This window comes from Vidua chalybeata, chromosome 21 (genome assembly GCF_026979565.1).
Source record: "Vidua chalybeata isolate OUT-0048 chromosome 21, bVidCha1 merged haplotype, whole genome shotgun sequence".
Classification (NCBI taxonomy): domain Eukaryota; kingdom Metazoa; phylum Chordata; class Aves; order Passeriformes; family Viduidae; genus Vidua; species Vidua chalybeata.
Window position 1 is genome coordinate 857,464 of NC_071550.1, and position 23,970 is coordinate 881,433.

A 23,970-nucleotide genomic window follows, 5' to 3' on the forward strand; every position below is an offset into this window, starting at 1 on the left:
CGGAAGTGCCGCCGGAAGTGCCCCGCGCTTCCGCCCGCGCCGGCGGCGCGCTCCGCCGCCCGGAAGTGGCGGGGGGGCCCGCTTCCGCCCGAGCCCGTGCCAAGATGGCGCCGCTGGACCTCGACAAGTACGTGGAGATCGCGCGGCTCTGCAAGTACCTGCCCGAGAACGACCTCAAGGTGCGGCCGCGGCGGCGGGGCCGGGACCGGCCGGGGCGGGCCGGGGCCGGGGTGGGCGCTGCCGGGCGGACCGGAGCGGGCGGTGCCGGTGGTCCCGGCGCTGACCCCGACCCTGCCCCTGCCCCGCTCCGTCCCGCAGCGCCTCTGTGACTATGTTTGTGACCTGCTGCTGGAGGAGTCCAACGTCCAACCCGTCTCTACGCCCGTCACCGTCTGCGGGGACATCCACGGGCAGGTAAGGCCGGGCCGGGCCACTCCCGGTGCAGCCCCGGGCCGGAGTCGGTGCCGGTGCCCGGTGCCCCCTCACGCCTCTCTCCGCCCGCAGTTCTATGACCTGTGCGAGCTGTTCCGGACCGGCGGGCAGGTCCCCGACACCAACTACATCTTCATGGTACGTTTGTCGGGCGCGGCGCGGCCCCGCCGGGTCTGACAGGGGCTGGCGCTGAAATCCCGAGGGGCTCCCGAGTCCCGGGCCCCGCCCGGCGCCGGGGCCGCTCTTGGCTCCTGCCCGCCGGTCGTGGTGCCGGGAGCCCCGCGGGGGGAGGCAGAGCATCCCGGCCGGCGCGGGTGTCCCGGGGTCACGTCGGGACGGCCGAGAGGGGAGGGAGTGCCCGGCGCTGCCGCGGCTCCCGGCACATCCCGCTGCCCTCCAGCGCCGGGTTCCTCTGTGGCAGCGGATGTGTCACTGGGCACTTTCCCGTGTGGCTGTGGCTCCATGTGCGGCTGTCTCTGCCCTCAGGGGGACTTTGTAGACCGAGGGTATTACAGCCTGGAGACGTTCACGTACCTCCTTGCACTAAAAGCCAAGTGGCCTGACCGTATCACGCTGCTGCGAGGCAACCACGAGAGCAGGCAGATCACCCAGGTGTACGGCTTCTACGGTGAGTCCTGCCTGGTGGCACACGCTGCAGCTCCTCTGCCTTGGCAAGCACGCTGGCAGGGACACGGTGCCCGGGGCTCTCGGGGCTGGGTGGACACGTTGTCATTTGCTAACGTGGTCACGGTGATTCTGAAATGGAACGTGTTTAAGGCAGATCTTGCTGCTCTTTTCCTCTGGCACGCGGGGTTTCTGCTTGTGTCGCGGTGCCACGTTCAGGGTCACAGGCAGAGCACAGGGCTCGCTCCCTCCTCTGCTGCTGCTGGTCCTGGGCAGCAGCAGCACCCAGCACAGGGCTCTGACAGGGCTCGTGTGACACACCTGAGTGTGCAGGTTGTGCTGTCAGTGTTTTCCCGAGATCCACGAGGAATGAAATCCGTTCTCTCCAACAGACGAGTGCCAAACCAAATACGGGAACGCGAACGCCTGGAGATACTGTACCAAAGTCTTCGACATGCTCACAATAGCAGCTGTAAGTGCAAACGTTGGCAGCAGCAGCAGGTTGTCCAGATGGACACTGCAGGTTCCCTGGCAGCCACGCTGAGGGCTCTGTGCACTGTTTCCCTGCAGTTAATAGACGAGCAGATCCTGTGTGTGCACGGAGGCCTCTCCCCAGACATCAAGACCCTCGACCAGATCCGGACCATCGAGCGGAACCAGGAGATCCCTCACAAAGGAGCCTTCTGCGACCTGGTGTGGTCAGACCCCGAGGACGTGGACACGTGGGCCATCAGCCCGCGCGGGGCGGGCTGGCTCTTCGGGGCCAAGGTCACCAACGAGGTAACGCTGCTGCTCAGGGCCACGCAGCCCGAGGGTGGGCATGGAACCAACGGGCTCGGCTCGGTGGTGTTTGAGTGCACCGAGGGCACTGCAGGACACTGAACTACCCTGCCACCTGTCACACCTCTGCCACTAACTCCTGGCGGTGGGGAAGCTTGGCTTGTGCCAGCTGGAAAAAAATGAGCCTCTTGAACCTAAAAGCACAAATGTAACTGCCAGATGTACTAATACCCATCTTGCTTTTGAAAAGTCTGATGTGGTGGGACTCACTAGTGTCCCTGGGCTCTGTGTGGAATGGTTTCCTAAGGATCTAGGAGAAAAATACCATTTTTGAAGCAATTCCCGAGTTAGTTTTGTTGTGTCTGCACTGAGCAGACTCCTCAGGGCTCTACACGCTGCCAGGCTCTGACCTGGCCACACTCAGCCTGCGTTGGTGTGTGGCCCTGGCACAGCACAGCCCTGGATGTCACGCTGTTCCTCAGTGCCCAGCTGTATTTCCCAGGGGTTTCTCAGTGCTCGGGTCTCCAGCCCCCTGTGGTGTTCTCGTCCTGCTCCGTGGGGCCAGGCCAGGAGCAGACGTGGTGTGGGCAGCTCGGGCCACGCTGACCTTCCCCCTTGCCTTGCAGTTTGTTCACATCAACAACCTGAAGCTGATCTGCAGAGCACACCAGCTGGTCCACGAGGGCTACAAGTTCATGTTTGATGAGAAGCTGGTAACGGTATGGTCAGCTCCCAACTACTGCTACCGCTGCGGGAACATCGCGTCCATCATGGTCTTTAAAGATGTAAATACAAGAGAACCAAAGTTATTCCGCGCAGTTCCAGACTCAGAGCGTGTCATTCCTCCCAGGACAACCACGCCGTACTTCCTCTGAGCCCTCGCCCGCCTGCTGTCGCCTCTCCCTGTCCTGCCCCTTTACAATATACTTTTTATTGAGCACTTTGCTGCTGAAATGCTGCCTCTTGCCTTTTTTATTTTTAAATTATCTAAATTTATTGTGTATTATGGTGTCTGTAGCAAGTTTGGTTTTTTTGGTTTTTTTTTCCCCCGCCCCTAGATTAATTTCAGAGTATTTGTAATATGTCCCTGAGATTTGTACTACTGCATGTAGTCCTCGCCTAGTCCTGGGTTAGATGAACCGATTCCTTTAACCACCACGCTCCGGGAGCCGCTCGGGCCCGTCTCTTGTTCAGCTTTTTGGTTTTGGTAAGTTTTAAGAGATTTCAGCAGCAAAGTCAGTGCCCGGTGTGCGGCGGGGCCGGGCTGCCCGTGCTGTGTTCACGGCGCAGGACCGAGCCGGCCTTTTCCGAGTGTTACGTGGATCCCAATAAAGCGGTGGAAGGGCTGTTCCCCATTCCCGGTCTGTTCCGTTTTCCTCGGGATCCCGGTTAAACCCGCGGACCTGCTGCAGCGACGGGGTTTGTACATTAAAGTCATTGTTCGGATTTTCTCCCGGCTCCGTTGTGTTTTCCGTGGCCGCGCGGGGCGGGGCGGGGCGCGGCGGGCGCGCGGTTCCGGTTCCGGTTCCGGCGGGGCCGGCGCCGTTTCCGGCTGGCGCGGGCCGGGCGGCGGGGATGGCGCGGAGCACGCTCTCGTCCCGCTTCCGCCGCCTCGACATCGACCAGTACGACGAGAACCGCTTCGTGGAGGAGCCCGAGGAGGCGGCGGCGGCCGAGCCCGATGCCAGCCCCGAGGTGGAAGCGCTGCTCAGGCAATATCCTTTGGGCCGGGGGGGGCCGGGGGAGTCCCGGGGACCGGCCGCGATCGCCCGCTCGGGGCCGGAGCCGCCCGCGAGCCGCGCACGCAGGTCCCGTTTGAGTCCTTGACCCGCCGCCGCACAGGCGAGGCGCTCCGCGCCTTCCACACCGCCATCCGCAGCTCCCCGGGCCACAGCAGGAACGCGGCGCTGAAGGTACGGGCCGGGAGGCGCCGCGGAGGGAGCGCGGCACCCGCAGGTCTGAGCGGGGTAGCGAGCCTGTGCTCGCACGGGTGATCCCCCCGCGCTTACCCCTTCCTCCCCTAACCCCAGCTCTGCTCGTCCCGCTTACAGAAATAACCCAGCCTGGAGCGTGGCCGCCTCTTGCCGAACACGAGTCTTGGGATCGTTCCCAGCTGTTCTCCTTCTCACATTTCTCTCTCTGCCTTGTCTTCCCAGGAGCAGGCCCAGGGAACGATGCTTAAAGTCCTCACATCTTTTAAAAGCAGTGAAATAGAACAAGCGGTGAATTCCTTAGACAGAAACGGTGTTGATTTGTTAATGAAGTACATTTATAAAGGATTTGAAAAGCCAACAGAAAACAGCAGTGCAATATTACTTCAGTGGCATGAAAAGGTACGTGCTGGGGGCACTCTTGGCTCAGCCACGCTCGCAGGCTCCTGGCCAGTGGTTTCAGGAGAGCCCCTGAAGAGAAGCAGGTGGTGGCAGGGCCTCATCCCTGAGGAGCTCAGTGTTTCCTTTTATCTTTGCTCTCTCTGAGCCTGCATTCACAAAGCCTTTGCCTGCACTTCCCCCTGTGCCACGGGGAGAGGAGACTTGCAGCAGGGAGTGAAGTGCTGGTGTGTCCCTTGGCAGCCGAGGCGTGCGGGGGCTCCAGCGGGGGGGAGATGTGCCGGGATGGACGGGGCAGCTGCAGTTGGCATCCCCTGAGTCACAGCAAACCTGTTTGGTTTGCCCAGGAGAGGATTTTGAGGTCTCCAAAGATTCCACTGGGGACCAGCAGGGGCCTCTTGCGTTTCTCTGGAATGTCAGCTGTGAAACAGGGAGCGTGGGATGTGTTCAGCAGCTGACTGTGGAACCTTCTTCCCTGTCTGTGCTGGGCTCAGGCACGTTCTGGGTTGAGGCACATCCCTGCAGCAGCTGCTGGGTGCCCCTGCCCCCGGGCAGGAATCCAAGTGAAGTCTTCCCCCCCTGCAGGGGTTTCAGCTGAAGCCCTGGCTGTCAGTGCTCCTAGGAAAACTGATCCCTGGGCACGCTGCAGCTCCCTGTGCAGGGCAGCTGCTGCCAGTGCTGGTGTCCTTCTCCCAGGGTGCAGGGCTTTTTCCTGCAGTACCTAAACCTGGTGTAGCGTGACTCCAGCTATTGGCTGCTGTCACCAGCTTTGCCAGGCCTTGACAAGGGAGGAGGGAATTTCTTGGGACAGCAAAGAACATGTTTCTGCTTGCTTTGTTTTCTTTCTTTTTCCTGTTGTTTCCACTGAGGTGCTTTCAGGTAAGTGTGGGTGGTGCTCCCAGCGTGGGAGGTGACACACCACCACCCTGACTGGTACTCAGAGCGTGTAGGGACATGAAAGGCATCTCATCCTCTCTGTTGTGAAAGGAACAAGGCAGGTCTGAGTAGGCAGGGTTTAAAGCCTGGTGTTCTGCTTTGTGGCAGTACTGGCAGGATGTGTGGCTTGCTCAGAGCAGAGTCAGCTCAGTGGTAGTACCAGTCTGTCCTCTGGAAAGGCCTGTGGCAGGACTGGTAGCTCAGGAGCATTTACCTGCCAGTCCTGCTCCAGGTGGGTGCTTTGCATTTGTCCAGTCGTGTTCCCCACGTCTCGCTCTGCTCTGGTACCCCTGTGCTCTGTAGGATTGTGGCTGCAAAGTAACTGCCCCACTTCCAGCAGTCAGCTTAAATATTTAGTTTTTCATAATCACCTCCATCTTTTAGACTTCAGAAGGAAATACTGTTCACATTGAGGGACACAAATGCAACTGAAGCAAGCCCTTCCTCCTCCTCTCCTCAGGGATACGGGAGGTGAGACATTCTGCTCTGTCAGTGACTTGCAACACTGGAGCCCTCGAGATCCAAAAGATGGTTAGATTGTGGAGATTTAGAGTTTCTAGTTTTGGAGAAGAGCCACAGTCCCTTCTGTGGCTAAACTCTTCAGTGTTTGTTCTGTGAGGGACGTGGTGACTCTGTAACCTCTCTCCTTTCCCACAGGCACTGGCAGTAGGAGGCCTGGGCTCCATAATAAGAGTTCTCACAGCAAGAAAGACTGTGTAAAGACTGTTAACTTGGACAGAGGTGACGGTCAGGTTTGGACTCAGAAGAAGGAATGAGCTGAAATTACACTGGTCCATCTTTATTAGAGATTGCAATCTACTGAAATCCTACAGTAACCTCCTCTTGGAATGCTTTTAACCTTAAAGGTGGGGGAAGAGTAAAGGTATTCCTGCATATTCCGACTATCACATACAGGAGCCAAGACATTCTCCTGCTCCCTTCTCTGACAGGCAGAGAGAAGGCACACTCCTGCCTCCTATTACTGTAAGTGAACAGGTATTTCAGACGCTGCTTTAGCCAGGTGTGGTGATACAAGCTCCCGTGTGTCCTGCTTAGTCCCAAGGTAGCTGTGTCCAGGCTGAGGTCCTGCAGCTGAGGGTGGGAGAAGGGCTCTTAGAACGGCGGCTGTGAACATGTGGGTGAAGGACTCTTGGACTCTGGGGTTGGGTTAATGTAAAGTGAAGTGCCTGCTGCATCAATAAAGTTCTTGGATCACGCGAGTTACATTTATTTTCAGCTAAATTCTAAGTCTGACACTCCAAAGCAGGCCTGCAATAACCCAGTCCAACCCAGCATCCACCTTTGTAGGACTGCTCCTAACTCCAGCTGCTTAGAGAATTTGTCCTCAAATCCAACTCTGTCCTGGATGCAGGGAGTGAGTTCAGCTGTAACAATCGAGACTTACAAGATGCAGTGAATAGGACCCATAGTAAGCACCCTGGGTTTGATTTTGGTGTTCTTATCCACGCTAGGAAGTCGAGCAGATATTTCAGAACTTGTGATTTAAGTATTGGTGTGTCCTCTGCCCAGGCAGGACACGACTCCTGGATCCATGGCTGGCCCCTCGTCCCTCTGGCTGGGCTCCCTGCCCTTTGGCACCAAGGAGCAGCTGCCTGGGGAGCCCCAGCTCCAGCCAGCCCTTGCTTCCATCAGCTGCTCAAAGCGCAGCAGCAGCTGGTCCTGGCGGGAGGTGGTTTTGGAAGCAGCAGTGGCACAACTCATTGTGGCACAACTCCCTGTCAGAGGCCTTGGTGGCACAGCTGGCACACCCATCCTCACCCTGGGCAAAGGTGGGGTTTGGGTCATGGTTTAAAAGTCAATTTTAAATAGCTATAGTATCCATGGGGAGATAACCAGAACTATAAAAAGACAGAAATCAAAATTAGGGGTTTGATCCAAAATGTATTGCACCACAAATTTCATAGTGTTTCATCATACAATCCATATTTACAGCACAGAAGGAAAGAAATCCAATGGTGATAGAAAGGATTATGTATAACCACGGTTCTGAGACAAGGGAAAGTGCATTAGCTTTTTAATACATGTATACACACCAGTCTTGCTCTGATACCTAACGAAAATTCAACACTTAAGAACTAGTTTATGGTAAGTTGATCCTTTATGAGCTTTGGGATCTGAAACTGAAGTTGTTAGTGAAAATATAACCTAAGATCTTACTTTGTCACTCCGTTCCAGGCTGCCTGTCCTGCTTTCCTTACTGTTCAGCAGTAACCTTTGAAGCCAGGATCAGCATAAACCCAACAGTCATTCAGCAGGGAGCAGTGGGAGTGAGGGAGTCCTGATCCCTGGTCCCACAGAAACAGGGCAGGGCAAAGGGACATTAGAAAGGAAAATATCTCAGAGAATAAAATCTTCCCAGAACCAGCAGGGTTATTCCACCCCACTGTATCTCAGTAGAGAAACAATTTAAATAAATGTACTTTTTGATTGTCTATTTCCACAGTAGAGCAGGGCTGAACTCTTCCATGCTCTATCCTGTCTGGAAGTGCCATGAATCTGGTTACTAAAGACTGTTTGGACAAGCTTTAGTGTACCAAAAAATTCTGTTGGTTTTCTTAACTTCAGCCAAATCCAACCTGGCTCTGACTGAGGAGCAGCACCTGTGCCCAGTAACAGCTCCTGGGAGTACCTGTGTCTGGGGTGGGGCTGTCTGGGAGACCAGCAGGCTCTGGATCAGCACATTCACCTCCTGCTGGATCTCCATTGGGGAAAGCTTGAATTATCCTGAATATATTTAACAGAAGTATGAACTTCCTTGTAAGAGAAGTCCCAGAACTGCAGCATGCTCACTCAGTTCCATACATGTGTAGATTTTTGGACATAGGTCTCAGTTTTCAGAAGTCAGACTAACTGCTGCTTCCCATTTGGATCCAGATTTTGCAGTGGTGTTAATAAGTCTGGGCAAAATTGTGCTTCCAGGGAGGAAGTGCCACCTTGGTCCCCCTTTCCTTATTGTATTAGGAAAACAAGCTGCTGGAACCACAACTTGTTCACTAAGAGTTGAATTTTGCCCTCAAACCCCTCATGAGCAGCATTTCTTTTACCTTAATAGTCAGGACACAGTTAACATATTCATAACAGCTTTTAAGCATCAGTATTTGAAGTACAGAAAACCACAACCAAAGAGGCAGATCCTGGTTATAAGGATTTGTTGCTAGCAGACTTGGAAGAAAAAAAAAGGAATCAATATGTTTAGTACCAGCATTCTTCACCCTTTGTAATTAGATTTTTTTTTTTTAAATAAAAGGTATTTTTTAGTGTGGATTTACAATACCTGGAACTCAGCTTTAAAAATTTAAAATGGTTTCCTACCCCTTTTCCCACTGCTAACAACCCATGGAACAGGCTAATGGATTAGTTTTAAAGGCGACTGAGGATTAGGTACTATAATTAAGACCATTTTAAATATTATTTTTCTTTAAGAAAAGTAAAATCAGACAACTCTAAAGTTGTGCTCTCAAATTAAATAATCATCAACATGCAGCCTTGAGGGCTGCAGGCCAGGATAAATGCACCTTAAATTACACAGTGATATGAAAAAATGCCAACCATTAGTTAATGTCAGTATAAGAAGGCAAGGCAGAGTTCTTTTTTGGTTAAAGCTCCTGCTCCTGTCCTGTGAAAGGCTTTGCAAACCATCCCACTCTCAACACTGTTCTGCCAACACATTTTTCATTGCTGGCTTCCCACAGCCAGACAAGCAGCTTTTCTGTGCCCAGAGTCACTGGACTCTGGAACAGCAGCTGGAATCACCATCCCAAGAGACTGAACTGGCAGCCCTGCTGTCAGCGAGGTCCTCAGAACCCTCTGGTGCCAGGAACCCAGGAGTGATGAGCACAAGGAGCTGCTCCCATCACAGACACCGAGGAGGTCCCCGACTCCAGCCCAGAGCTGTTCCAGTCTGTAGTGAAAGTGTCTCCTTGCACAGTATTAGTTTTGTAAACAGAGCCAGAAGTTCTTGTACAAAATACTGCAATGACAGTGATTAAGACACACCTGGAGCAGTGTGTTCAGCATTCTTTTCACAGAAAGAAGTGCCTGGATACTGCCTGCCACCTTCAGGTTCCCTTAAGGCCACAGAGTCCTTGGGCTCGAGATAGACGGCCGGATGCTGCCTTTGGGAGATGGCTTTGACCCAAACCAGGACATCTAGGACACAACAGCACACCACACATCACACAGGGGTCACACTTTTAGATGTGAAAAGGAAGCAATACAGTACTCAGCCATGTTCTCATCATTTGATGGAAAGACCTATTTATAAATCAGAATGCTGCAGATTCCAGACTGAAGCAGTGGAGGCAGCTCCACACAACCAGATCTGGAAGGAACAGCACCCACTTCCCATAGGTGAAAACGACTGAAGATTATACTTACATATATTCCTTTAAAATAATTTCAAATTAGAACTCTACAGTCATTCAAACACAGTGCCTTTAGTCAATGTAGCATTAGTGTTCCCTGAACCAGATGGTGAGGAAATCTCTTCACCTGCAGACTGAACATCCCAACTCCCTGGGTGGGCAGGGATGGTGCAGGACCTGGAGCTGAGGCAGCACTCACTGTAGAACATTCCCTAACCACCACAAAGCCAGGGCCACGCAGATCTCAGCTTAGCCCACGGAAAGGAGACACAGATCTTGGTGTCTGAGCCCAATGCCAAAAGGACAAGCCCAGAATTAGGCTCCTGCTGTTAAACACTGACTGTTAGGGCAATGAGCTTCCAGCTTCTCCCCACAGATCAAGTCCACTGGGCAAAGCTGTGCTCCAACTCCTCTGGGCACCAGAAAGCTGCTATTTCCCTCACTGAAAGGGACAATTCCTGGCATGCATGCAGTCAGCTAACATTTTAATAATATATTACATTTATTATTGTAGCTAACATTTGGGAAAAAGACACTTTTCCTAATCTCCCAGCATCTAGAAATTTTCATTGTCTCATTAGAGACTACATATGGCACAGAAGCCTTACCTTGTACTCCAGAGTTTCTTTGAGCATGTTTTCTTCCTCTTGTGAAAAATTCAGTAACACAGACACAGCTTTGATGAGATGGAATGCCTGAAAGAAACCACACAGCTGTGTTCCAAACATGTTGCTGTTTTGTTTTATTGCCCCCACTGTACACTTTTTAATTGCCAAATTATGGAATTGGCATACAGCATCCTTAGGAGGTGACAGGTGGCAATTTCTAGAGAAAGACAGATGTAGAAAGGGAAGATAAGTGGCACCTTTACCTCAGATTCCCTGCAGGACATGAACTTTAGTACAACATGTTTAAGGTATTCGAAGTTTATCTCCCTTGAGTCGTTCAAATCAGAGTTGTTGGTGACAGTCACAGAAGCATTAGGCACTTCAGAATTCACACGTAGCTCAGGTACCTCACTGTCAGGCCTTATTTTCTACAAAAAAAAAACAACCAACAGAAGAAAAAGAGAAGCACATTGCAGATGCTGTTAGCTTGACATTGGGAGGGGTCTGGGTTCAGGATATCTGAAGAGGGTTGTACCCACAGGTGGGTACAAACTGGGCATCAACAGCTCCTCATCCTTCATGGGTCACAGCAGAGAAGTGTCTCCAGCTCTCCCTACACTCAAGGACAGGAGCTGGTTGATGTCAGTGTTCTGTGTACGTTACCCAAACCAGCATGGAACTGGCTCTATGGTGGAAGCTATCCCTTGGTAATTTTCTCCTACCACTAACCTGCTTTGAGCCTTTCAAACGTGGGCTTTCTTCAGAAAAAAATTTCAACATCAGAGAAAAAATAACAATTTTAAAACCTCTGTTAATTTTCTTTTAAATAGACTTTTTTTTTTTTTTTCTTGGAGAGATAAACCATTTCAGAGGGATGCAATGGGAATTAGCAGTCAAGCTTTTGGAATAACAGTGCAAGTACCTGCCAGCAAGTACCTTCTGAAGAGACTGAAAACACACAACCCTTACCAGCTCTTTCTGGAGAGTTTTCTTGAGTTCTGCCATTCTTTGCTGAAGTTGCTTTATCATCTGTAAGCACAGCAAAGGAGAGTTTAACACAGTATTCATTGTCAGGACCCCCAGGTATCTGGAAAAACCCATAATAAATGAGTACTGAATGAAATAATAATTAACCAACACTGACAGCTGTGAAGAAGCAACCCGAAAGCCTTGCCTTGCCAGCTGCACACAGCAGCAGGCATGTGACAGGACACTTGGGCTTTCATGTGACAGCAGCATGGAACTGAACCGAATTCACTCAGAAGGGCTCTGCAGGAAAGCTATAAATAGTATCATTTGGTGCATCTTTCTGCCAAAATAGATCAGGATTCATGCAGCTCTTGCTGCAGTTTTTATTCTTGTGCAATCCAGAGAAAAGCATTTACTCACAGCATACTGGATTCAAATGGAACAGGCCTGTACTTTTAAGGCTGCAGCATGGGCAGCACCAATTACTTGGCTTCCTAATTAAAAGGGGAAAGAGTACCAGCTGTTTCTGTTCACCTTGTTTTTCTCAGCAATTTGCTGTTCCAGCTCTCTGTTATCCTTCTGAAGTTGAATGACATCTGCAGCTGCCACCTCTCCATTCTGTTCCACCACAGAGTTTTCTGGAGAAGGCAAATGCTCATTGTTCAAGGACCTCGTTGATTCCTCCAGTTCTAAAACCTATAAACATTGGAGAGATATCATGACATTTGCAGGCCAAGAACACTGCCCAGGGAGAAAGCCAGACTTCTTTTTGGTTGTTCAGGCAGGACAGAAGTGGGGGGCTCCTGCACACCTCCCTCTTTTCCCAGGAAGTCTGAGAGAATGGATTTGCAACTGCACTCACATTTTTCTCATGCTCTCTGGCCAACAGGGACTCCTGTACCTGCAGCTTGAGCTCATCAATTTCTTTTCTTGCCGTTTCCTCTATCTCCACTGCTTGGCTCTGACTTGCTTCTATGTCCAACTGTAACTGATGCACCTGCAGCAACACAGCTTCATGGTCTGGGAAAGGAGAGACCTGCTTAGTATCAGTGTTGCACATCAGATGGGAGTTTCTAATCCATTTGGTCTGTCATGAAGACAGAAGCCAGGGGAGAGACAGAAAGACAGAAGAGAGACTGTCCAATTGTTAGTGAACAATAAGCCATTTTGAAAATGCTAAAAGATTAAATATGGAAGAGAAATCTAGAAAAATTACAATCTACCAGGCAAGGCCAGAACTAGAGACTACTTAAAAGTTGTCTGGCATATAGTAGACTCATTTGGTCTAACCTTGACTGAGTTGGTTCAGTTCTTCCTTTTGTTTCAGCAGCAGATCACATTTTTCATCAATCAACTGGTCCTTCTCCTTTATTAGGGTATTCAGATGTGAAACCTTCAAAGCAGAAAAACAGTGAACAGAAGTCATGAAAGATATAAAACAGGAAGAGGGCGTTGAAAGATCCAACATCCTTCAGAATCTCAGCAGGCATCACCTCCACAATGCTGCCCTCAGTAACAAGCACTGAAGTTATTACTGGAAGAGCTAAACCCCACTTGGCTTCTGTGCCACCATCAGATTGTCACAGCCAGCATGTGGCAGCTGCAAAAGCTCCTGAGCAAAACAAGAGATGGCCTTAAACCCCTTCTACACAGATCTGGCCCAGCAAGCACACATCTACAGCAGTCCCAGAAGAATAAAGAAACCAAAAGATGGGACTAACTCCAGCCAAACTTGCTCAGTTGACAGTTCCTACTTTAAGCAAACACAAGCTCACATTATCCACTATTTTTTATACAGGAGGAGCAAATCAAGACTACCTAGAACTGACAATTGGTACTGGACAAAAGCTCCTTCCTATGAGGAAATGTACAATTTTACAACTGCTCTGCTCCAGAGGAACCCAGATGTGACACAGGCCCTGAAAGCAGCTAACCAGAACAAACAGGTTTCTTCCAAAGAAGCAGCCAGATGTCAGGGGCTCCCCATGGCCAGTGCACTGAGACAGTAACACCTCACAGACTGCAGGGCTCTGCAACAGTCTCGGGTTTACTGAGGCAACCACTGCTGTCTCACATGCTGTGGATATGACTCTGACCAAGGGTCTTGAATGTTAGGATAAATAAATCCAAACCTAGTCTGCTCTCTGAAAGGTTGGGACGTCTCAAATACATTTTCAAACAGTCATTATTAACCAACCTGCTCTTGTAATTCCTCTCTTTGTTTCCGTGTTTCTTCCAATGCTTTAGCAATTTCCACACTGACAGTTTCTCTGCTGCTCATCTCATTCTGCAAACCAGAAGTAATTGAGAGGTTATGTGAGACAACTAAATCAAGTCAGTCTCTCATCTTTAACCCCAAATCTATTAGGACTACAATTATGAGTGCTCTGACACACTACAATTTCCAAATGAGTCAGGTTTGTTTTACTGATTGCTGCTCTCTGCATATGCAAGAGCAACATAGAACTGATGTAAGAACCCAAACAAACCCAATGCTTACAACATCTTTCAGCTTGAAGTCACTATTACAAAGAAGTAGCTCCTTGCTACAACAGAACTTTATTCCAATTGTGCATCCAGGAGTAGCTATGAAAAAAATTTCAACCATCTAAAATCACAGTCAAAATTGGATAAACTGTAAATACCCAACTAATTTAAGTTTTAAACTTTTTGGTTTGGAGTGGAATCTGATGTTGAACCATTCTGTATTCACCACTGCTAACAGGATTTCCAAGCTCTTCACATCCCTGACAATATGGGAATGTGTTATTTCTGCCAGATTTAGGCAGACCCAAGGGTTCTGGTTCAGAAAAGGATCAGCCCTTTGTAATGCTTCTCAAACACATTTCTGCTGAGTACCAGAGATGATTTACAGCTCCAAGTACCTGCAACCTGAACATAACAGGCCTCCAAGCACTGAATGTAACCCACTGTGCTGTTTACTGTTCCTCAGCCTCAGCTCTGTCCCAAGACAATGCCAGTGCCCAGTCCAGCCTTACCTTTAGCCTGTTCAGTTCAGACTCTTGTTGTTTCAATGAACTCTCATACCCTTCTTTGCTTCCCTTGAGGTTTTCATTTTCCTTCTCCAATTGGCTCTGTAAAATAAAGTGTTTGAATACACAGTTCAATTATTCTAATGCTTTGTCTGAACAATTAAACACATCTAATGCTTTGCTCATACTTAGTGCCTCAAAGTATGATATCTTCTATTATAATGCCAGGAGCGCTGAATAAGAACATTCAGACAACCAGCAAGCTCTACAAGCTGTGTTAAAATCATGTGAATACTCTAAGAACCCACCAGACAGTTTCTGCACTTACAATCCTGTGCTGAGTTGCTGTTTTATCCAATTCCCAAGTTTTTTCAAGAGCAGCAATCTGAGACTCCAGCCCAGTAACTTTCTGATCATACTGATGTTTTTCACTTAAAATCTGTTGCTGCAGTTGTTTTCTTTCATCTTCTAGATCAGCTTGCTTAAGAGAAATAAAGAAAACCACATTAATAGAATGGTATTTTGACATCATTCTGACAAGATCAGACACCATCCCATGAGACACTCAAACTGAGGAACATTATTCCTTTGGCAGCAGTGTCATGTACTCACAGAGCAGAGTTCAGGAGACAAACAGCAAGAAAACAAACACTTGAATAACAAAACAGAGAAGTGATTGTCTCTGGAGATGCTGAAGACTGATCTGTTGCTGGTCAGTGAAACATGCAGGATACTCACCAGCTTCTGGATCTTCAGATCCTGCTCAGCAGCTGCTTCTTTGCTCTTTTTCAATGTTTCCGTTGCAATCCGTAGTTTCTCTTCCAGTTCTTTATTCTAAAATTACACCATTAATTAAATTCCTTATCCACTGGCATCTGTGTTATTTAATAAGTTTGCATAATACAGAGTGGCCCAGGAGGGGAAGGTAAACATTAAATCCCTGAAACCACAGAGCTAGAGAAGCTGCCTATTTCACACATGCAGGTTTCAGAAATTCTTCACCACAGCACTGCCCCAGCAATGCTTGCACTTGAGTTATTTGTTTCTTAATACAGGGAGGATCTGCACAAAACCTCTACCTTCACCTCTAGGCCCTCCTCCACCCATGAAGTGGGGAGATGCCCAGAGACACTGATCAATTACTCTCAAGACCAAATGTGACTAAATGTACAATCTCACCTTTGGCTGGGAGTGCAGTGAGGGGAGGAGGAGTAGGGCACAGAGGATGAAAAGAGGGGGAATCCGTGGTGAAATTAAAAACTGCTCACCTGTGTTTCCAACTGGTTCAGAGCCTCTCCGTGCTGTGTCCTGTCTGTCAGTACCTGCTGCCTGGTCTCCTCCAGCCTCTGCTCAAGAGCAGCTTTCTGAAGATTACATTGAGGGCAAGAACACGAGCAAGGATGGACAAAGACATAAGTTGTGGGCGTCATAAAATTTTTCCTTTTTATTTCATTTATAAGGTGAAACTAAAAAGGGACAGAATGTTTCAATATCTCTAGATAACTTTAAACTGCCTTGAGTTTACTAAGCCAAGTCCTTTTGTCACAGCAACACGGATGTGACATGACTGTAGGCACCCTGACCAGGGAAAAGCAAACATCCCCTTGTCTCCCCAAGACCCAGCTGGGGAAACATTGCTCCAGGCTGATTCTGAGCAGAGCATCAGTGCTTGAGAAAGAGAGCAAGAAGCAATGAGAAAAAAGGGATTAAGCACAGCTAAGTTTCCGTTTCCAGCTGTTGTTTAGCACTTCTGAGGCTGAGGTTTTCAGCATACAACATTCTGTTTGCACATCTATGTGCAAACAGTTCCCCTCCCTGCCCCACTGCCTTGCCAAAGAACAAGGAAAAGCATTCACTGCTCTTGAGAGGATTAATTAGAACTCCCAAATTGTTCCACCTCCTGTAGAGGTAGAAAGCTGCTCTCTTCCTTCTAAGCAGTGAGATGCAGTGCCTAAACAGACAATGCAGAAAGGCCATCTGTGCAGAGTCTATACAAACGGGCTCAGTGCAGCCACCCACATGTTCTGCCCAGCACAGTGTGCCAAAACACACTGACAGGACAAATGTGGCTGTGTGACATCAGCAGCTTTCTTTCAATGCGTGAGAAGTAACGCATGACCTAAAAAACCCAAAACAAACAACTCACTAATACTGTACTTTTAAGCAGCCTTTAACTGTGTAATTACCTCTTTGAGCAGCTCCTGCATGTGTTCATCTCCTGAGAGATTTCTTTCTAGCTTTTTTTCCAGAGAAGACACCTTTTCCTGCAGCTGTTCAGTAAGTTTATCTCTCTCAGCGAGTTCAAAAGTCATCTGTGAGAATGAGAAATCACAGAATCTTTTTTGTAATGAAGCTTTCAGCTGAACTGTTGTGATCTGACTGTTGAAAATGCCAATAGAAAGGAAAGTTCTATTTGAAAAGATAATATGATCCTGGAACACTTTCTGGGCACCAAACTTCCAACTACACAAAAGTGTACATTACCCAAATGTGCACCTTTACACCAGCAACAGCACATGCATCTGAAACCACCTCACCTTTTGCTTTTGCTGCTCACATTCCACCTTCAGAGATTCATGCTCCACTTGTAACATTTCCAGTCTCTTCTCACAACCAGTACCATCCACTCGAGCCTAAACATTTTGAGAAATTACTTACTTTGAAATTTAAATTTCCAACACCACATAACTGGTATCTAATCTAACTTCTGCAGGCATGGAGCTCTTTGAATCAAATCTCACTTGGCTCAAACTTACATTTTGCAAGTCTACAGAAAGCTGCTGAATGACAGTTTGTAGCTCCTGTTCTCTTAACTCCAGAGCAGTGATCTTATTTTCTGCATTTGTCTCAGCTGTCATTAGTTCATCTCTTCACAGAAAGAGAATAAAAACAAGTGACATACCATTCCAGAAAAATAATCTGTAGCAGATAATTCTGCTGCTTATGAAAATGGACATCAACAAAATTTTCTTGTCCTAAAACCAGCCACCATCATCAATCACTGCTTAATTATACATTTTCAAAAAAGTGACAGTTAAGCATTCAAACCACAAAAAAAGGAAATAATTTACCAAAAAAGTATTACTATCATTGGCTTGGCATTTACATCCCCATGGCCATAGCAGAGGCAAAGATTCGGTCAACTCACTACATATATAAACTCTTGCAAAGAGACAGCAGTGAGCATGAAGTAAAAACACAGGGAAAACACATCCACTGCTCCTCTGAAACGCTGAGCTGCATACCTCCGAGCCTCCAGCTCCAGGAGCTGCTGCTGCAAGTGCTGGAGGTCCCTCCCCAGGCCCGAGGACTCGCTCCGAGCCTCCTGCAGCTCCGCCCTGGCCTGGCTCAGCTCTTGGGCACGCGCCTCCAGCTCCTGCTCTGCTCTGCTCAGAGACTCTTCCTTCTTCAAAAGCTGAACAGTAGAAGATTATCTTTGGCATTACAGGCACCAGTAACACTGATAAACATTTCACTGAAACCTGCCCATTTCACTAGTTTGTGGGCTGAACTAAGTGAGATAATAAACTACATAATATTGTGTTCAGTACCTACTGTTAGGATTTTGACACCAACTAAATCTGTGTACAAGCATAAAGGCTGAAAAAATGAATGCTGGGCTACCACTAACTTAATATCCTGGTAAACACTTCAGGAAACAAAAAGTTTAAAATATTCTTACCATGTGTTTAACTTTGGCAATTTCCTGCTGCTGAAAGCCCTCCAGTTCATCGATTTCATCTCGTTTTTGGAAAAGGTTCAAACTCTGCTCCCTCATTTCTTGTAACTGTGCTTGAAGCATTTTTTTTTCCTGATAAATGAACAAAGAATATTAAAGGATCTCTGTATGCTTATGTCAAGTTAATGGGAGTTCAGGTAAACTCTCTGGGAAAGAAATCTTGTCTTGCAGCCATACAGCTCTTGATGGTCATCCATATAGAACTAGAAATCCTTTCAGATTCATGTCACAGTGAAAATTACCAAACTTCAAAAAAACATAAAAAGAAATCTGAATTCATTATAATGCCACCAATGACCATCTAAGCTGAACTCTTAAAAATGGACCATGTTCCACCTTACAGAAGGACAACTTTCCCATCACAACCCATCGATCTTCACTTCCCTGCTGAATAATAAAAAGGGCTGAACAGAGCTGAGTTCTGATAGAGTTGGAAGTGTGCAGGATGGTGTTTGCAAATACACACAGAGACACACTACACCCCCGATAAAAACATCCAAGGTTACCTTTTCAACTTGGCCAAGTTTTTCCATCCACTCCTGAACAAGAAAGAAAGAAAGGAGAAAAAAAGATATCAAAATCCACTTGCAGACTTTCAAGGACAGCAATTATGGTTAAAAAAAAAATAAAAAGAAAAAGAAAAAGAAAAAGAAAAAGAAAAAGAAAAAGAAAAAGAAAAAGAAAAAGAAAAAGAAAAAGAAAAAGAAAAAGAAAAGAAAAAGAAAAGAAAAGAAAAAGAAAAAGAAAAAGAAAAAGAAAAAGAAAAAGAAAAAGAAGAATTTGTACTGTTAGCAGATACTAAGCTTTGATAATGATTAAAAAAATAATCAGCAGCAGTACAGTAACAGCCAGTGCTTGAATAGATGAAGGCTGAGGAATCACTCATGCTACCCAAATACATAAGTTTTATGCAAGTAAAATAAATGTAACAACAAGCCTACTGCCACTGAATCTTATCCAAGCACAAGCTTAACCTTTCATTAGGAATTTCTGTGGGCTCTTGTTAAAACCAGTCGGAACAGTCTGAGCAGTGACAAGTCCTGCACCATTCCTGGCACTGAGCTCAGCACTGGCACGCTCACACACAGGGCTGAACAATTATTTTAATTAATAGCAACACCTGCCTAAAAGATCAGGGTCATGAGAGTCTAAAGTCCTGCTCAAGCTCTCTTACCTTGTCCTTTTTTTCCAAGGCCAAAGCCATTCCTTCAGCCATCTTGGCTCGACTGGCCTGATGAGCTTCATTCTGCTCCTGAAACTTCCTCATGGAGGCTATCAACAGAGAACCACCAGCTATATTAAAAACTCATCTTTTAAAATTACTTCTCACTGTCCTGTAAGTTATTTATAACATTAAAGAGCTTCTTCTGCAAGTAATTAGCCCCATCTTGACTGTAGCACTAGCGCTGTGCTACTCATTCCCTCACGCTGCTTGGAGGCTGGCAAGGAGCCAAAGGTAGCAGCAGACAGGAATACTGCTCCTTGCTGGATTAGAACAAAGCTGTGGGTTTCCAAAAGGTCTTTCCTACATGCTAGTCCCAAATTTGGCAGAAGGAGTATAATAACAACTTCATTCAACACACTGCTGCTGCTTTTTATGCTGTAAATAAGGTAACAACTCGTGTTCTAATTGTTCACATGACAGAGGTGCACAGTTTGCAAGGAATCATTAGCACACCTGTACACCAAACCTTCTTCCTTCCAACCACAGCAATTTTCAACTTAACTGAACAAAAAGGAAAAAAAGAAAAATACGTACAATCCTGATGCTTTTCTAATGCATTTTCAAGCTTCTCTTTTATCTTCTGCAGATTTCGGATCTGATCAGCATAATCTTGTGTGAGGAGGGAGAAGAACAGACCAAGAATGGACAGACATTGGGGAAGGACATTTTTAGGGTAACAAAAAAATAAAGAAGAAAAAGAAAGGGAAAAAAAAAAAAAAGAAAAGAGGATGAGTGGCAAATGACAATGATTTTCTCAATCAGAAAATCATTCCTGCTGAGGAAAACTTGGGTGACCACAACAATGAACACAAGCAAATAGTTCTGTACTGTCCACAGGGTTGGCACAAACAGAAGGGCCTGTCCCAGGGTGTCAGTCACACAGACAAGAGCAGAACCACAGAATGAACAACTGTCCCTCCCTTTTTACTTCATCCCAGAACAGTGATACTTTTCACTCTGTTCAGGAGAGGTGTCTGGCAACGGAAGGTACAAGGAAGGGTTAATTCATGGCCAGTGCATCCATCTGCTCGTTGTTGCAGTCCCACAGCACTGCCCTCACCCTCGCTCAGCAGAACTGACACAGGAGGGAATAAAAACCAAAACAGAGTATACACACACCCTGGGAAGTTCCTGAACAATGGAAAAGAGGATTTACTCACTGACTGGTTGTCTGCATGAGACCCCTGATACCCAGAGCCTCCCTCTCTTGTGTTAAGCCCCAGCCAGCACTTTTAAGTTTACCTGCAAGCAGATGAGCACCTGGGCCTTTCAAATTCAATGTGAAATAATTTTTGAAGCCTGTATTTTCTTGAACTGAACAGAAGCCCGATAAGTCTCCAGAATAAACCAAAATAATCCTTATCTGGCTGTAACCTTTCCTAATTTCCCAAGGCCTCTCATGAGCTTTGGGAAGAAGAGTGTAATGCAGTTCAGCCCAGTCTCTGGTCCCCTCCCTACAACAGGGATGGAGAGCAGTGCCAGCCTTCACTACAGCTTTACAGAACAAGGAATTAGAAAGAAAAAAGTCTCAGGACTGTTTTATCTTGAATTCTTTGTTTCTACTTCATTTCCAAGCCCTCTTCTTTAAGGATGGCACTGTGTTACTGCCAACATCAGAAAGCTCAGACCCTATGAGAAACAAATCATTGCACACAAGTGGGGACAGATGCTGTTTGAAACATGGGACAGAAAGCTATCCCAGCTGTTCCAAGGAATCACATAAATGTATTGTTGAAATCAGCAAAGATCTAGTTGCCTTCATAAAAAATTAATGATCCTGGATGCTCCCTTGTTGTCAATCAACAGGGCTGTTACAAATCACTTTTTTTCAAAAGACCCTAACCCCATGTGTTTTTAATGAATTAAACTATATAAATTCAAAGGAAAGCATTTCCTAAAGTAACAAGATTTATATGTATCAGGGCACTTACCAGATAGCTTCACCTCCAGTTTTCTTATTTGTTCATTTCTTCTGAACAACTGGGATGAAAGATCCTCTCTGGAGCTGCTTCCATCAGAAGCCTTGGGAGAAAAGCAACACTCTAGCTTAAAAAATTTAGAGAAAGTGATCCTGCCATACATTAAGTCTGGGATAATAACCACTCTCCTGCCTAGGAATAGCACTGTTTTTTCCCATAGAGGGGAAAATTGTACTAGCACAGCAGAATGTAAAAAATGCTGAAGGAGGAAACCAGCAAGGGCTTAACAGTGCCAGGCTGCCTGCTCCCCCAACTGGCACTGAGGAGATGGGGCAATGGAGTCACTGAGGGGGAGGAAATCAGGCTCCACAGCACAGGCACCAGGAAACGTCAAAGACAGGGTTGTGAAAATCAAAGGAATGAAAAGAGAAGCAGTAATGCTTTTCAGGTGGGATAAAGTCACTGAAGCCCTGATGCAGCAATCTGTCCACACAATATTCACTGCATAGCTGACTTGTGAGTCCTCTGGTGGGTTTTGCTCCAAAAAAGTCAATAGCAAGAGCAGTTAAATGAATATTGATAAAACAACTAACTCTTGGAGGTTTTCTGAAGACCACTCAAATTAATTATTTGTTTTGCCATTTCATTATTTCATTATTTCGTTTTGCCAATTCATTATTTGTTTGCTATTATTTGTTTTCTGTTCTACAAGCTTGCAAGACAGCAAACAGAATTTCTACATGAGAATTTCCTAAGTGCTAAAGAAAGAAAAGCCTCAGAAGAACACAAGACTAATATATTTCCACTATAACATGTATTTAAACATTAGGAGCTCCTTAACAAAACTGAAATTTCAGCTGAGCCTCAAAGAAAAATTATTTAAAGCTCAACTGTGTAAATATCTTCTTCACTCTGCAGACACCAAACAGAGACTTGCTGCTGGCTCTGCAGTGGGGTGACACTGCCTTAATCCAGGCTTTCAAAAATGTGACAGCCAGCCACCCAGGGCAGAGGTGCCAGAGCATTCCAGGGTCTGTTTAACCCATACGCTCCTGGAACTTCAGCACTTGTTTAAACAATGCTTTATAGTGAAAGACAGGAACTAAACAGCTTTGAGTGCCACAACACTGCACGCGTCTGCAGCAGAGACACGTGCAATGTCTCGGGTAGGAAGAGCACCAGGAAGCCAAGAGGTAAAATGACAACTGGCCAGCATCCAGCTGGCTTTTCTAGTGACAGAGAAGCTGTGGCTGTCCCATCCCTGGACGTGTTCCAGGCCAGGTGGGACAGGACTCACAGCAACCTGGTCTAGTGGAAGGTGTCCCTGTCCATGGAGGATGAGCTTAAAGGTCACCTCCAACCCAAACCATTCCAGGATTCTATGATTCAGTAATTAATACATATCTTACACATAATTACAGCCTTATTCAAAGTTTTATGTCTACTTATCAATGTTTTGCATTGAAACAGCTTTGTTACTCATGTTTACATGGGAATGGAAGCCTCCTGGCAACTACTATGTTTAACAAACGTTTTCTCTTTAATATTTAATTTCACTCAAGCTAATGATACATTTATGCATTACGAGATACACTTACAAAGACACCCCAGCACCTTTTCAAATCACACACTAGACTTAAAAGGGTTGTCTGCAAAACCGTAATAAAAATACTGCCAGAGAAATGAGATTTCAAAGCAAGGTGTAACTCACAAAGTCGTCTCCAGAGTCTGCTCCCACAGACGTGATCGATTCCTTACTGACAGACCTGGGGATGCGGGCGGTTCCTCCGGGCCTGGGAGCAACCGCTGCCTCCTCCGCGATCTTCTTCTTCAATTTGGCAAACATTTTACTGCTCGACAGCCCTGAAATAGCCAGCTCCTTCTGGAAAGCCACAACCTCCGACGTTTAATGCGCTGACACTCTTGTCTAAAGCTTCCAAATGCTGAGACTGAATTTTGAGCCTCATCCACTGGTTTACTGCATTTCTAGTGCCACCGAAGCCCTCAAGGCCTGGCAGTACCTGCAAATTAAACAGAAGTGGGTTCCACACTAAAAAATCCCACCGGCATGAATCATTTAAAGGTAACAGAAAACCTTTTAACATCGCATCTGTTACAACGCCTTAAAAAATCGTGTGTCCCGGAGCAGAATCCGTTAAAGTCCCAAACCAGCGGCCCCAAAGGGCGGCGGGGCCGGGGAGCGAGCGGGTCCCCTTAGCGCGGCCCCCACCCACACGCGAGGGAGGCCCGGCCCGGCCCGGCCCGCGGAGGCTGCTCTGCTCCGAGGCACCGAGGGCCTGTCACCGCCGCTCCCCCGCGGCCCCGGCCCGGCTGCCCCCTCCTCTCCCGGTCCTCCGTCCCCTCGCTCCTCACCGCCCATGCCCGGCCGGGCCTCGCCGCTCCCGCGGCCGCCGCCGCTTCCCCGGACACCGCCGACCCGGAAGCGCCGCGCGGGGCGGAAGCGCCGCCGGCCCCGCTCCGCCCCCGACCGAGCTCCGCCCTCAGCGCCGCTCCGCCCCCGACCGAGCTCCGCCCCCGACTGAGCTCCGTTTTCAGCGCCGCTCCGCCCCCGACCGAGCTCCGCCCCCGACCGAGCACCGCCCTCAGCACCGCTCCGCCCCCGACCGAGCTCCGCCCTCAGCGCCGCTCCGCCCCGGGCCCGCTCCGCCCCCGGCCGAGCTCCGCCCCCGCTCCGCTGCCGCCTCAGCCCCGCTCCCGCCTCAGCCCCGCTCCTCCCTCCCGCAGTCCCCAGCCCGCAGCGGAGCAGGCGCCTCGGTACGAGCGTTTACCACAGTTTATTGACAGCACAGTCCGCCGGCGGGGCCGGGGCGGCGGCCGGGACACGGACAGCGAACGGCTCGGACACGGCACGACCGCGAGCACCGGGCGGGAGCGGCCCCGGCGCGGCGGGGACGGACAAAAGCGAACGGAAATCTGCTCCGAAGTCTCTAGAAAGACGATGACGAGCAGAACGGGGGCTGGCGCCGGTCGGCGGGACCCGGCCGGGCCGGAACAAGCGGCAGGGCCCAG

The 23,970-nt window shown here is 48.2% G+C and overlaps 3 protein-coding genes across 5 annotated transcripts; 2 read left to right on the top strand and 1 right to left on the bottom strand.

Moving 5' to 3' along the window:
- The first annotated feature begins 76 nt into the window (after positions 1 to 76).
- PPP6C (protein phosphatase 6 catalytic subunit) lies at positions 77 to 3,287 on the top strand. The gene is given in 7 exon segments (XM_053962272.1): positions 77 to 227; positions 229 to 414; positions 505 to 570; positions 919 to 1,060; positions 1,449 to 1,528; positions 1,627 to 1,836; positions 2,463 to 3,287. Coding segments are annotated over 7 exon segments (1,056 nt in total). The 5' UTR covers positions 77 to 104; the 3' UTR covers positions 2,712 to 3,287.
- Positions 3,288 to 3,356: 69 nt separating this feature from the next.
- ARPC5L (actin related protein 2/3 complex subunit 5 like) lies at positions 3,357 to 6,322 on the top strand. Its single transcript, XM_053962273.1, has 4 exons — positions 3,357 to 3,551; positions 3,677 to 3,749; positions 3,993 to 4,169; positions 5,760 to 6,322. The coding sequence occupies exons 1-4, from the start codon at positions 3,412 to 3,414 to the stop codon at positions 5,820 to 5,822; spliced, it is 453 nt and encodes a 150-aa protein (XP_053818248.1). The 5' UTR covers positions 3,357 to 3,411; the 3' UTR covers positions 5,823 to 6,322.
- A 662-nt stretch (positions 6,323 to 6,984) lies between these two features.
- On the bottom strand, positions 6,985 to 23,388 carry GOLGA1 (golgin A1). Of its 3 annotated transcripts, none has more exons than XM_053962266.1 (23): positions 23,314 to 23,388; positions 22,652 to 22,961; positions 20,953 to 21,043; positions 19,556 to 19,630; positions 18,971 to 19,068; positions 18,303 to 18,335; positions 17,740 to 17,868; positions 17,303 to 17,472; positions 16,814 to 16,925; positions 16,595 to 16,690; positions 16,244 to 16,369; positions 15,326 to 15,421; positions 14,796 to 14,891; positions 14,386 to 14,538; positions 14,064 to 14,159; positions 13,262 to 13,351; positions 12,355 to 12,457; positions 11,966 to 12,084; positions 11,599 to 11,760; positions 11,065 to 11,124; positions 10,359 to 10,523; positions 10,096 to 10,182; positions 6,985 to 9,272 (listed from the first exon to the last, which is right to left on the bottom strand). In XM_053962266.1, the coding sequence occupies exons 2-23, from the start codon at positions 22,784 to 22,786 to the stop codon at positions 9,192 to 9,194; spliced, it is 2,373 nt and encodes a 790-aa protein (XP_053818241.1). In that variant the 5' UTR covers positions 22,787 to 22,961; positions 23,314 to 23,388; the 3' UTR covers positions 6,985 to 9,191. The 3 variants fall into 3 exon arrangements, with proteins under 3 accessions (XP_053818241.1, XP_053818238.1, XP_053818240.1); XM_053962263.1 differs by having other exon boundaries at positions 11,927 to 12,084; XM_053962265.1 differs by lacking the exon at positions 23,314 to 23,388 and having other exon boundaries at positions 11,927 to 12,084; positions 22,652 to 23,173.
- Between the last annotated feature and the right edge of the window lie 582 nt (positions 23,389 to 23,970).

What these genes read in the sequence shown, in the direction of transcription:
- ARPC5L (XM_053962273.1), top strand. Translation starts at nt 3,412, where the DNA reads ATGGCGCGGAGCACGCTCTCGTCCCGCTTCCGCCGCCTCGACATCGAC. An exon ending in GTGGAAGCGCTGCTCAGGCA is followed by an intron (nt 3,552 to 3,676) that starts ATATCCTTTGGG and finishes CCGCCGCCGCAC; the next exon opens with AGGCGAGGCGCTCCGCGCCT. An exon ending in TACTTCAGTGGCATGAAAAG is followed by an intron (nt 4,170 to 5,759) that starts GTACGTGCTGGG and finishes CCTTTCCCACAG; the next exon opens with GCACTGGCAGTAGGAGGCCT.
- GOLGA1 (XM_053962263.1), bottom strand. Translation starts at nt 22,786, where the DNA reads ATGTTTGCCAAATTGAAGAAGAAGATCGCGGAGGAGGCAGCGGTTGCT. An exon ending in ACTGGAGGTGAAGCTATCTG is followed by an intron (nt 19,631 to 20,952) that starts GTAAGTGCCCTG and finishes TCCTCACACAAG; the next exon opens with ATTATGCTGATCAGATCCGA. An exon ending in ACTGAACCAACTCAGTCAAG is followed by an intron (nt 12,085 to 12,354) that starts GTTAGACCAAAT and finishes CTCCTTTCCCAG; the next exon opens with ACCATGAAGCTGTGTTGCTG.